Raw genomic sequence first — 12,726 nt, forward strand, 5'->3', positions numbered from 1 at the left:
TTAATTGAAAGGTTCAATTTAACATTAAAAATTTTATAATTTTTATAATTTGACTATCTAGATATATTCTGGTGAGTTCAGTTACAATCTGAATGAGTCAGTTTAATATTAAAATTTTTACATATCATATAAATATACTCTAGCCAGTCCAGATTTAACATCAAAATTTTTATAATTTTTATATTAATAAATATAATATTTAAAATATTTAAAAATTAATTTTAAATGAACAGTATAGATCCATTCAAGATAAAATCAAAGGCCACGATTTGGCCACGTGTGTGATGAGCGCCCGGTGCTCATGTGCGAACGCATATTCGGCCTGTTCACCGTAACAATGACTCTGGAAGAATATTTATGACTGGCCCATTATTGTTTTCAGTCTATTCTCTATTGCTTCTAGAATTCTGTATCAGGGCGCCGCCACTTCGTTGTTTTGCCTTTCCTATAAATATCTCACCGCAATGGCCTACGATCATTAATGTCGCTGCCATCAAACCGTCCCAACAGGCTTCTTTTATTTCCCTCTCTTCCATCTTCACCATCTCCTTTTATTTCAATCGAATTAAACAATGAAAAAAATGCTATTTGGAAAGCTTAAATGCTTCCTTATTGGCATGAGTAGCGGCTTTTTTTTTTTTCCCCTTATTGATGGTAGTTCTTCTCCTCCAAATCCCTTTTTTACCTTTTGGAGAGTTAAATCCTGAATTTTCAGAATGATTTCAGTAAGATCAATTTAGTACTTTCAGTTTTATTTTCCTCTTTCATAGTCCCTGAGCTCACTAGTCATGTGATAAAACACAAGACAACTAGATGTATGTGGCTTGCTCTTGGACGTCTCTTCACTAAAATATCACAGGCCTGATTTTTACATTTACACAATCAACTTCTAAGAAAAGGAGATGAATCTGTCCCTAATTACAAACGTGTTGTGTTGATTTTTGATGCATTGAGTACTGGTAGAAAACCCATTGATGATATTGATTTTATCACTTGTCATTTTAATGGTCTTGGAACATACTACGAGTCCATTATTTCCTCCATTAGCACCTGCATTGGAGACATTTCACCTGAAGAAGTATCAAGTTACTTAATAATTCATGAATCGAGGTTCAATCATAATGATTACTCCTCTTCAACAGAGATTTATCATGGCAGAGTGTTAGCAGATCACACTTCTTGGCCCAAGTAAATAACAGTGCCCGCAAGAGTTAACAGTTGTCACCTTGTTAATCATGCAAGATTCTTGCTATTTCCACGTACACTATATATGCAGCCTTTATATTTATGATGCATTTGTAATCTACAAAATTCTATCTGATAAGAATGTATTAATATAGAACCATGTATATATGTTGCGTAACATTAGTCAACACACAATAACATATAATATTCACCTATTCATCTCCATCCCTATTCTTGCTCTTGGTACCAGTACCAGAGCCATTCAGTGAAAGCCATGCCATCACGAATAACCATGAGTTTCTCCAATTCCTCTACTACCCAACAAAACTCGATACCTCTCACCTCCACCATTCAAAAAGCCACCTCTCTTGCAACTTCCAATTCCTCTTCAACGTCTGTCAAGCTAGAGAGGCAAAACTACCATTTATGGCGATGCACCATTCTTCCCAATTTTCGAGGACATCGTCTCGAAGGATTTATAAATGGTTCCTTCCCTTGTCTTGTTGAATCACTCTGTGATGGTGACACCATCACTCATAACACCGCATTTGATGATTGGATCTCAACCGATCAACTGCTTCTTGGATGGCTATTCATGATGCTGCCACTTGAAATAGCAGCTTAGCTCGTTCATTGCTTCACGTCCTTTGAGCTTTGGCAGGCGACAAAAGATCTGAAACTCTTCTCCAAAATGAGCTCCAACGCACCAACAAAGGCTCCATACTAATGAATGATTATCTTGCTAAAATAAAATCAATCATTGACAATCTACTTCTTGCTGGTAATTCCATTTCCCCTAATGACCTTACCTCACAAGTTCTTGCAGGTCTAGATGCAAAATACAATCCTATAGTTTGCCAACTTCTTGAAAAAGATAACCTCAATTGGGTCAAATTGCAAGCAGCCCTATTGACTTTTGAGTTTCGCCTTGAACAACTCAATGATCTCAACAATATCAGCCTTAGTTCACTCTTTGTTAGTCTTGTTGTTTATGACAGCAACCATCATGCACTCTTTCGTGGAGGAGGTCATAGTTAATGTGGACGAGTTTATTCTGGCAATCATACCTTAAAAGGCACTAACAAAGTGGAGTGCCAACTCTATCATAAGTTTGGACACACTGTAAAAACTTGCTATCACAGATGCGACAAGTCCTTCACTGGTTCCTCTTCAGATTCTGGCCAAACCCCCTATATCACTCTACATTCATGGCAACACTTGAGACTGTGAAAGATGTTAATTAGTATCTTGATAGTGGTGCCACAGCTCATGTCACCAACAACTTTGATCACCTTGAAAATGGTTGTCCTTATGCTTGTCCTTCCAAGTTTACAAATTTTATTATATTGAATTGTTTCTCTTTAATTTTTATAACTATTGCAAATTATTCATTTTTATACTTTTAAAGATTATGGTTGGGCTCTAACGGGACAGCAAGAGCATAAAGTTAGAGTAGCAGAGATGAGAATGTTACGATGGATGTGCGGACATACACGTAAAGATAAAATTCAAAATGAGCACGTACGCGAAAAAGTGAGGGTGGCACCTATTGAGGAAAAAATGGTAGAAAATCGGTTGAGATGGTTTGGGCATGTACAAAGAAGACCAAGGGAGGCACCAGTGAGAAGAGTGGAACATATAACTTTGAGTCCGATTAAGAGAGGTAGAGAAAGGCCTAAGAGAACACTTTTGAAAGTTATTGAACGCGATCTGTTAATTAATAATATTTATAAAAGCTTGATAAATGATAAAGCACAATGACGTCTTGCAATTCATGTAGCTGACCCCACCTAGTGGGATAAAGGCTTGTTGTTGTTATTGTTGTTGTTGTAAAGATTATGGTTGGGACTTTATTCACTAAAAAAATATTTTTGGTCCTAGACACTTTAGCTGATGCTAATCCTCCTACTAACCCTTGAGGACTTTTAAATGTGTTGGGTGGAAAATTGAATGAAATACCTCCTTTTGATGTAATTATAAATACTCATGTATTTTATTTTTTGAAAGCATGAATAAGGGCTCCACATAAGCCATAATTAGGATTTTATTTTGATATTATGCTGTCTGCTGGCTGGAAGGAATTAAGCTCATTTATGATATGATATTTTGTTTAAAACAATATGTTGTAGAATTTTGAGAGATCCTATTTATAAGAAATGTTTTGTTGAAATTTTTACAAAAATATTAAAACTTTGTTATAATGGCTAGTGTCAAAAGTGTTAAAATTTTAATATAAATTTGATTACATTTTAAAAATGTAATTAATTTATGATTTGAAACTTATAGGGATGAGTAATATGATTCACATCTTATGCATGTTATCCTCTATTTTTAGAGCATGACAACAAGTATCTTGCCATTACATGTCAAATTTCTCTAACAAACATTTTACAAAGTTCTCCTCTCTTCCAATCTTATAATATACTATAAAATTATATTAAACTACCTACAAATTCAATAAATCTCCTTCTAACGTTGACACAATATAGTCAATCCTAATAATTCAAAGTTTCCTGAATTATATCACAGTTTTTTCATATAACTTTGGTCATAGCTAAATTATTAGAGAGAAAATCCTCTCATAGATCTTTCAACAATCACATAATAGGCACCAATTCCTAATTTATTTAGTGGAGCTTCTTAACTTCATTCATTGATCCAATAATTTATCAGCATCAATAATCAATTCAAGTTCAACTAAAATTCAATACCACACCATCATCCTTTTATTCTCTATACTAAAAATTTCAATTTAAATCAATTTCACCTTCATACTCAAACATACACGGCAGCACAGGGCAGGAAAAATTCCACAGCCTCAACCATTATGCCACACGCGCGCACCCATGGATTCAACACTCCTAAACATCACAGCGTTCCAGAAACAAAAAGAAACAACTAAGCCCCATTATCAGACTCACAGAAGTGCCATAAAGTGAAAGAGAAAAATTCGAATACTCACCTCAGATCAATCATGATGGAGCAGGGAGAAAAATTTTAAACTTCCCTTTTAACCAGTTCAGCGACGGTGAAGAAATAGAAGGGGAAGGAGTTGGTGCACCACACGACCACACCAGAACCATGACGACGCAGAACAGGGAGAGAGCTACACGAAGAGAGGAGAAGGGAATCACTGTAGAACAGGGGAAGAGGAAGGTCCTGCAAGTGCCACGGTAACGATGAACAAAAAAGAAAAGAAAGAAGCCGAAGCACCCAACAACACGAACAGAGAAGGACGATTCCAACGCACCCATAGTCACTATGACAATGAGAAAGAATGGTGGAAGAACGAAGTGAAGGATGGAGGATGAAGCTTCTGAATCCCAAGGTCTCCCTCTCTTGCTCTGTCAAGGAGGAGGGGGCCAAAAAAAAAAAAAAACCGGATGGTGACAAGGATATAATGGTAATTTTGTAAAGGCTGAAAATTCACAAAAATAATCCCAAGGATTCAAACTTGGAGTCTTAAATTTAATATTAAAGATACTTGCCGCTAAACCATTAAAAATGATTTAGCCCAAAGTATGTAAAAATATATTTAACATATCTTGTCACCAATTTTAAATTAATTTAATTTTTTTCTGGGTTATTACAAAACTACTTGTGACAAATCCATACTCTTGTGGTATATGCTTGACACAAACAAAAAAATAATAATTTCATTTAACAAATTATGTAGACATATTATCTTGATTAATTAAAAAAATTATAGTTGATAATATCACTTTAAAAATAATATAAATATCCTGTGTAGTTCAATCCAATTTTAAGAAATATTAATGTAATTTACTCAAAAATTACATGTAAGAATCAATTCACATATACTCTAGGATTGATATTGCAAAAAAAATATTGAAGAATGAAATGAAGGACAGCCTTGTTCTGATTGTTTTCCTTCTTCTATGCTTTTATTTCATTTTTGTGTTCAAAACTTGAAGTCACCCAAAATACAAATATCTTGCTAACGGTATAAAAGTCAAAGCGATAAGCATTATATGTAGAGAAGGCGCTTGAAATAGAGGCGTCTTCCATTCCATGAACCTCTAATTAATTAATTTCAATCAAAATAGGCATAGTGGGTCTCATATCCTCTGATAAACCTTTCTGTTGGAGCAAATGAACTACTTCAAACATTGTCGGTCTTATTTCTGCAGATGCTTGGGTGCAAAGCAAACCAATTTCTATTATTTTCTTCATTTCGTCTGCGTCATACTCATTAGGGTCTAAGGTATCATCCACCAACTCTAAGTGGATGCCTCTCTTGTATAAATTCCAAGCCTGCCAAGTGAGAATGAAGTGAAATGAATTAAGAATTAAGAAGGTTGAAAAGGAAAATCAAAACATAGGCTCATGTTTATTAAATAACAAATATTAAATTCTCCTATGAAAAAGGGATAGATTTTCAAAGAGTCAAGATAAGTCATTAAAAAAAGTCTTGCATCTATTTTTTTTCCCAAAATAGTTGCATTAGTTAATAGCTGTCAGAAGAAACTTTCTTACTTTTTGAAGGAGGAATTCGCCTTCAAAAGCACCATCGACCTTTAATTGATTACTTCTTTGACCACAATGATTTCTAGGACTACGATACCATAGCTATAGGTATCAACCTTTGCTGATAATTGACCATGAATTGCATACTCTGGTGCAGTGTATCCCCTGAAAAAATGCATCTCATTTATGATGTAATAGATCCTAAATGGTTCAAATTAACACAAACACAAATATTTAAGAAGAACAAAATAGGGGTGTGAGTTTGTGTGTGTCTATATATATAAGAACCAACCAAATCTGAGATAGACATACAGAATACAATAATATTCCATCAAGTTGTGTCCCACAACATGAATTCTTGATTCATTCTTGCATGTATAGAGGGAGAAAGTTAGAAACTATCTATCAAGTAATATGAATATTCCTATTATTCGTGTATAGATTTTATCATCACCTTCAATAATCCAAGAACTTCAATAGAACTTAAGAAAACTAAATAAATGAATTTTTTTGAACTTACAATGTTCCTGCAAACCTTGTGTTAAGATGAGATCTATCCTCAGGTAAAAGTCTTGCCAAGCCAAAATCAGCAATTTTAGGTTGTAAATCATCATCTAAGAGGATATTGCTAGTCTTTATATCTCTATGTATAATATGAACATGAAATTCCTCATGTAGATATGCCAAACCTCTTGCTGTTCCTAAAATTATATCATATCTTTGTTTCCAATTAAGGGAACCTTTATTTTTTCCTGGTAGAGAAAAAAGAAGGGTAACATCAAAGCAATTCACAAAATGTTTCAATAGGAAATTGACAAAGATACGTTTATTGATTTCTTTAATAAAATTGTGACATGTGAATTAATTTTTGTTAAAGGTTTTATGTTAAGTTCAAAATATTTTCACATGTCATAATGTTATTAAGAAAAATAATAGCTAATGCTTCAACATAAGCCTTGTTGAGTAATATAATATACCAAATAAGAATCTGTCAAGGCTGGTCCTTTCCATGTATTCATAGACAAGAATTCTCTTATTGCCTCTACTACAGCACCCGAGAAGCCGAACAAGATTCCGATGATTAACATTACTTATAAGCTTTACTTCACTCTCAAATTCTTCCTCCACCCGCTTGGATTGTCGTAAAGTTAATTTCTTGACTGCAACAGTTTTCCCATTCTTCAAAGTACCCTGTTCACAATGATTAAGAATTTCAATCTTGAAAATGTTATTCGAGGTTCTACCTTGTCCTTCAAAAATTGAAGCTTTTACAGCACTATATATATAAAACTCACTTAGAAATTTTCTTGATGTGGAACGTGATCTATGTCAAAATTTTGAAAGTCGAAATGTATAGTTACCTTATATACAGCACCAAATCCTCCTTCTCCAAGTTTATTTTCAAGGCTGAAATTATTTGTTGCCGACTTCAAATCCCCATAACTGTAATTAAGTGGGCCTTTCAACATGCTTATCCCACTTATATCTCCTGTTTAAGGACAACATTAGTCAATTTATCCTCCTAAAATGAAGAAAGAAAGAAAGAAAAAGAGTTAAGAGATTCCTACTTCCATGGAGATTAAAGTTCACCACTTTTTTATGTTGAGGGGGAAAAAGTGAAAAAAGAAAGCATTAAACCATTATACAAATTCGTGCATAGTAGTACAAGAACAACTTTCAAGTTGCTTACCTTTGGGAACCCTCTTCGGGTTTTTGGTGATCTAATCCAGGCAAAAAATGCAAGGAAGATCAAAACAAGCACTATACCTCCAACAATAAAACCAATCATGGCCCCTTATTGCTTGAACCAGCTGCGCAGGACAAGGATAAAATTACAGTCTAATATAATCAAGCCATGACACCAGACACGTATTAACACAAGTTTTAAGTTTATTCTTACAAAATGAAATCATCTTGTTTTGATACGTGTATTGTATTTAATATTTGAATCAATTGTACTTTGTTTACTCAAGGGAATTATATAAGTAGTGTGGATATTAGGAATGAAGTGGTGGAGTATCTCATGAAACTCTTATCGACTTTATTAAGTCCTACCATCTGAATCAGAAGCACAATTAAGCTTGCATATAGTATTGGACAGATATATGGATGCAATGTAGTAGTGTTTATTAAGTACTTGTGGCATAAATGAAGCACAGACAACATTTAAAAGTTTTCAAACTACACATAATTCTTTTTTCCCCTTGATAACACAAATTACACATAATTCTACATGCATACCATGTTTCAATAAGAAGCGGCTGATATCAGTGGTTTGATTATCAGCAAAGAAGGCGGTGGTAGAGTATCTCATAAAACAGCCAATGTCGTAGCTCTTAGCATCTGTGTTGGTAAGACAAGTCTTAAAGTGTGCTAACGCAATGTCCATGCAAGTCTGGCACCCAGCTTGTGAGACAGTGTCAACACATTGACCCAAGCCATAAATATTCAAACCATTACTGTTCGGCACAGGCGTCTTAGTGGCCACATAGAATCCAGGGATTCTTGGGGTTGCTATGTCTAGATTGTTGATAACTTGTTGCACAGTTGAAGCAAGATCAGGGGAATCTTTTATTGTCTGATTCCCACAGACTATGTTGTTCCAACTTTCGCTTGCCCAATCGAATATTTGGCTGCTCTCGTACCTGCATAATTACACGATTCAAACTTCCCTCCAATGTCCTTTTTAGTGTGTTGTGCCCAGAAAAATATGTAATTTCTGACAGCCTCATGCATAAACCAGATGGCTTTAAGTCCTCTTGATGTAAACAAGAAAGGGGGAAAAATGAAAACAGATATATTTATAAGGTTTACGGTACCAATGTAATTATCACTAGTTTTCTACCAATAATGAAGTGTGCTATAATGGTTAATTAAAATTTACTTGCGCCCATATGGCTACTGAAGAAGTCGAAAAATACACACTTATAATGATTAGTGTACAATCAAGTTAGTGTATCATGATTATAGTGTATAAGATATTTGCATTTGAGGACCAATGGATTTTGAAAGGGAAAATAACAATTACAAACTTTTTAAAGGAATTAATAACAATTAAAGACCTAGAATTATTAAAATGTCATGGAAGGACCAGTCTCTATTTGTAATTAAAAATAAATAATTATTAAAATAGCTAGTGGAATGTGTGATTCATGATTTCAAGTAAAGTAAGTTATCAATTTAAGTAATGTTATATGTGATTCAATGAAAAGTAAATTGTAAATGGATAGATAATTTTATGAATTAATGTATCATTATTTATGTATCACTTATGATTTAGGAATGTTGCTTGTGAATATATGGAACATATCATTTGTGAATGAATATAAATAGTTTTAATTGTCAATCAATGATTTAAAATTAATTTTGAATATTAATTCACAACTGACTTTTTATAAATTTACATGTAACTTTTCAAACCATGTCCATATTCATAAAAATTTTCTATCAATTCACACTTAACTTTTCGTATATTCACTAGTAATTTTCTTTAAATTGATAATCAATTTTTCTTAAATTCATAAGTGATTTTCTATTAGTTATTTCAATAAATAAGAATACTGTAATTACAAATTATGACTGTGGTCCTTTTATGGTATTTCAATATTTCAAAGTTTTTAATTGTCATTGGTATCTTTACAAGGTCCCAAATTATTATCCCCCCATTCTGAAATATCATTAAAGGAATAAACTGAAATTTAATTATCAATTACCAAAATGCACTTTACTTATTACGAAAAACAATCCCCCACCACCATCATTATCCGTAGCATTGGAGTCAATGAGCCCCATCATGGATGGCAAGGTCACTTGCGCTGAGCCAATGTGAGATTTGATTCCATAACATCTTGACTTAATAACAAAAATCAATAGCCATGAAATTACAAATAAATCTTCATTATAAACTCAGCTTATCATTTTACTAATTATTGCTTGTTTTATTGTCATATACAAATGAAAATAATATACTTCAATTATTTCAAAGTTTTATTATAATCAATTAGATTAATTATTAGGCTTGGATGTAATAACCATGTTATAATTAACTTACCTAATTTCTTTAATATGTGTGAATTACTAAATTAGTTCCTATATATCTTTATTATGATAGGGAGCATTTCTTTCATTGTAAATCATCGTAAATATTGTAATTATTGAATGTATACATAATAGAAACACAATAATATTGTCGCAATGAATATATTATTTCTACGCTCTGCTATTCAAAAGGGAAAAAATGTCAAAGTTGAATTATAAGAACTAGTAGTACCTCAGGAAGCAGCCGTCGTAGACGAGACGGCCGCCATATGCCCTGGCGGAGCAATTTCGGATATTCACGGCGGCGACGTCGAAGCAAGAGAGACAGTCGGCGACGGAGAGGTAGTTTCTGCACTGAAAAAGGGCATAAACGGGGATGCTGGACTTCACTGCCTGCGCTGTGGCGAAGCGTTTGCTCCGGTCTTTGATCTGAGCTCTCAGTTCTCGAAGCGTTTCGTTTAGGATCTCCTTCATGATGGACCCGTCAATGTCGCCTTCATTGTCACACCACAGTTTCACTAAATTGGTCTGCGGGTCTGAAACGACGCCGTCAAGAGTCCACCATGACCAGATCATGAAGTTAAAGAAGAATGCGAAGAAGAAGAAGGGACGCTTTTGTTGAAGGTTCTGCCGCGCGGTGTTTTTCATTCTTGCAGAAGAGGGTGAGAGGGAGGAAGAAGAATGAATGATTGGCCGAGCAAGGGCGGGACTGGAATGAGAATATTATATTGAAAATATTATATATACCGACCGTTGGACCTAACTTCATGATTGAGTAAAATATACTGACCCCTCTATTTTATCTTAATTATAGTTACTACCCTTTTATTTTTAAAATTTATATGAACCTCCTTTAATATAAATAGTTACAATTGCAAAACACAAACATCTCTTTTATTTTTAATATTTTAATTTCATCCATCCAACTGGTTATCTAACCATTAAGTCACATATATTTAACCAAAATATCTCTCTTTTATTTTTTGTCAAAAAATCATTCAAATCAGTCAAAACAAATTAATGCATGTTTTTTTTAATTTTTCATTTATATTACATTTTTGTTAGGCTAAAATAATATTCGAGCATGCAGTTTAAAAAATTTAAGAAATATTTTTATGAAAAAATTTATGAAATAAGAATTCAATATAATAAATTACTCAATAGAATTAGTTTATTTTTTAATTTAATTTATTTTAACACAAATATTTTAAATTATTTATATTAGTATTAACAATCTTAATTATACAAAGTTTGATTATAAGAATAAATTAATAATTTTAAAATTTTTTAACTAATTAGAAATAAAAAATTAAGTATTTTAACATTTTTAACGGAATATTCAGTATAAAGAATTAGACTAAAATGTATGTTTTGAAAATATAGATGACGCCTCTAGAATTTTAGCAAAATATAGGGGACGTTACTGTATTTTACTCTTTATCATTTTATTTTAAGACGAACAATCACGTGGCTCCTTCATTTGAGGCATATCATTAACGCATCTTTAGAAATTGGACAAAGACATGTCTAATTCTTTTTCTTTTTTTGCTGGGCGGAGAGATCAAAGACATGAAGAAGCCATCTCTGAAATTTCCAAGAATGACGACCATTCCAATTTCCAACACAGGAAAGACACCAACATTAAAATTTAGACAATAATTAAGCGTGCGCCTCTTGCATGGTTACGTCCTCATGCTGTGACAAACATTTTATACAGTCAAATGGTGCAAATGGTGCCCGTGTTCTCAAAGTAAACGGAAATGACAAACATTATTATATTCTTTTTAAAATTAAAAAATAAGATTACAGAATCAATGTGGGTAGAGCTCATGGTAAAGGAGAAGCAAAACAAGAGAAGTTGCGTGTATAGTCACTCTCAAAACATCAACATGCAAGTTCACATTAGACAAAGGAAGAATCTGAGGGGAAGAGTGATGCATGATGATCGATTAGGAAATAACGGCTGCCTTGAAGTTTTAATTTTGCTTTCGAATAATTGTTTCTCATAAATTTTAAATAAATACTAATTACTTTGTACCAGTAGTCCTTTCGACTCAAAGTATAAGATACTTTTAAAAAAAATTTTACGTTTCAAAATATAAATTTTTTTTTACTGAATTAAGATTTCATTAGAGTGTGTTTGGTTGAGGAGGAGGGGAAGGAAGGGGAGGGGCTCCCCTTCCCTCATTTGGTTAGAAAGATGGGAGAAAATTTTTTCTCCCCTCCCTTCCAAAGCCTTCCCTCCAAATTGGGTGAGAGCTCCCCTCCCTCCTCTCCCCTTACCTTCCCTCTCATCTTCTTGAACCAAACACACCCTAAAAATATCAATTTTATTATTATCTTTTTTTTATTTATAATTAACTTCTATCTCTTCTCTTTTTAATATATTAAATAATGAGTATTTTTAAAAATTTATATTTTTATTTTTAAAAATAAAATTATTAAATATATTTAATAAAATTTATTGAAATGTAAAATTTTATTTAAAAATATTTTATACTTTTAGATGGTGGGGCATCATTCTACCTTTCATAAATGAAAATTATGGAAAATCGTGAAGCGTCTTTTGAGTTTGACCAAAAAGTTAGGCGGCAAAGATGACGGTCACAAATGATTGACTTGCAACTTGAGAGATGCGAGTCAATCATTATGTCAACTTGGGGAGGCTCGGCTTTCATGGTAATTACAAGTTTACAACTGACAAAAAATATTCACTTTTTTGCTTAATAAACAGGACGGGAGATACAGTTTGCGCGTGTGAACTAGGCCTGTTCAAAATATAAGTAATTTTTTATTAATTTTAATTTAAAATATAAGTAATTTAATATTTGTAAAAAAAATTTTACTTTATTTTTCATATATATATTGACAGATTCTTGTGTGTATGTGAATTTATGATATTTTTTAACTTGTCATAAATTGAAATTAAAAATAAAAAATATATATTTTAATGGAAATAAAAAAATTTTTAATAAATGAATTTATGATATCTTAATTTGCCCTTTTCAACCTATT

The 12,726-nt window shown here is 32.8% G+C and overlaps 2 protein-coding genes and 1 long non-coding RNA gene across 3 annotated transcripts; all 3 read right to left on the reverse strand.

Moving 5' to 3' along the window:
- Nucleotides 1-3,792: 3,792 nt before the first annotated feature.
- Nucleotides 3,793-4,555, reverse strand: LOC129301910 (uncharacterized). Its single transcript, XR_008591121.1, has 3 exons — nt 4,436-4,555; nt 4,148-4,344; nt 3,793-4,046 (listed from the first exon to the last, which is right to left on the reverse strand). It is a non-coding gene; the product is annotated as an uncharacterized LOC129301910 (long non-coding RNA).
- Nucleotides 4,556-5,229: 674 nt separating this feature from the next.
- On the reverse strand, nt 5,230-7,142 carry LOC129302580 (cold-responsive protein kinase 1-like). Its single transcript, XM_054941507.1, has 5 exons — nt 7,035-7,142; nt 6,651-6,864; nt 6,194-6,374; nt 5,736-5,838; nt 5,230-5,460 (listed from the first exon to the last, which is right to left on the reverse strand). The coding sequence occupies exons 1-5, from the start codon at nt 7,140-7,142 to the stop codon at nt 5,230-5,232; spliced, it is 837 nt and encodes a 278-aa protein (XP_054797482.1).
- LOC129301903 (cysteine-rich receptor-like protein kinase 42) lies at nt 7,035-10,408 on the reverse strand. The gene is made up of 4 exons (XM_054940534.1): nt 9,944-10,408; nt 7,915-8,318; nt 7,364-7,484; nt 7,035-7,162 (listed from the first exon to the last, which is right to left on the reverse strand). Exons 1-3 carry the CDS (start codon nt 10,357-10,359, stop codon nt 7,459-7,461), a joined length of 846 nt encoding a protein of 281 aa, XP_054796509.1. The 5' UTR covers nt 10,360-10,408; the 3' UTR covers nt 7,035-7,162; nt 7,364-7,458.
- Nucleotides 10,409-12,726: the final 2,318 nt, after the last annotated feature.

Source organism: Prosopis cineraria, unplaced genomic scaffold, assembly GCF_029017545.1.
Source record: "Prosopis cineraria cultivar Desert tree isolate PC_DT_omini unplaced genomic scaffold, ASM2901754v1 PC2, whole genome shotgun sequence".
Classification (NCBI taxonomy): domain Eukaryota; kingdom Viridiplantae; phylum Streptophyta; class Magnoliopsida; order Fabales; family Fabaceae; genus Prosopis; species Prosopis cineraria.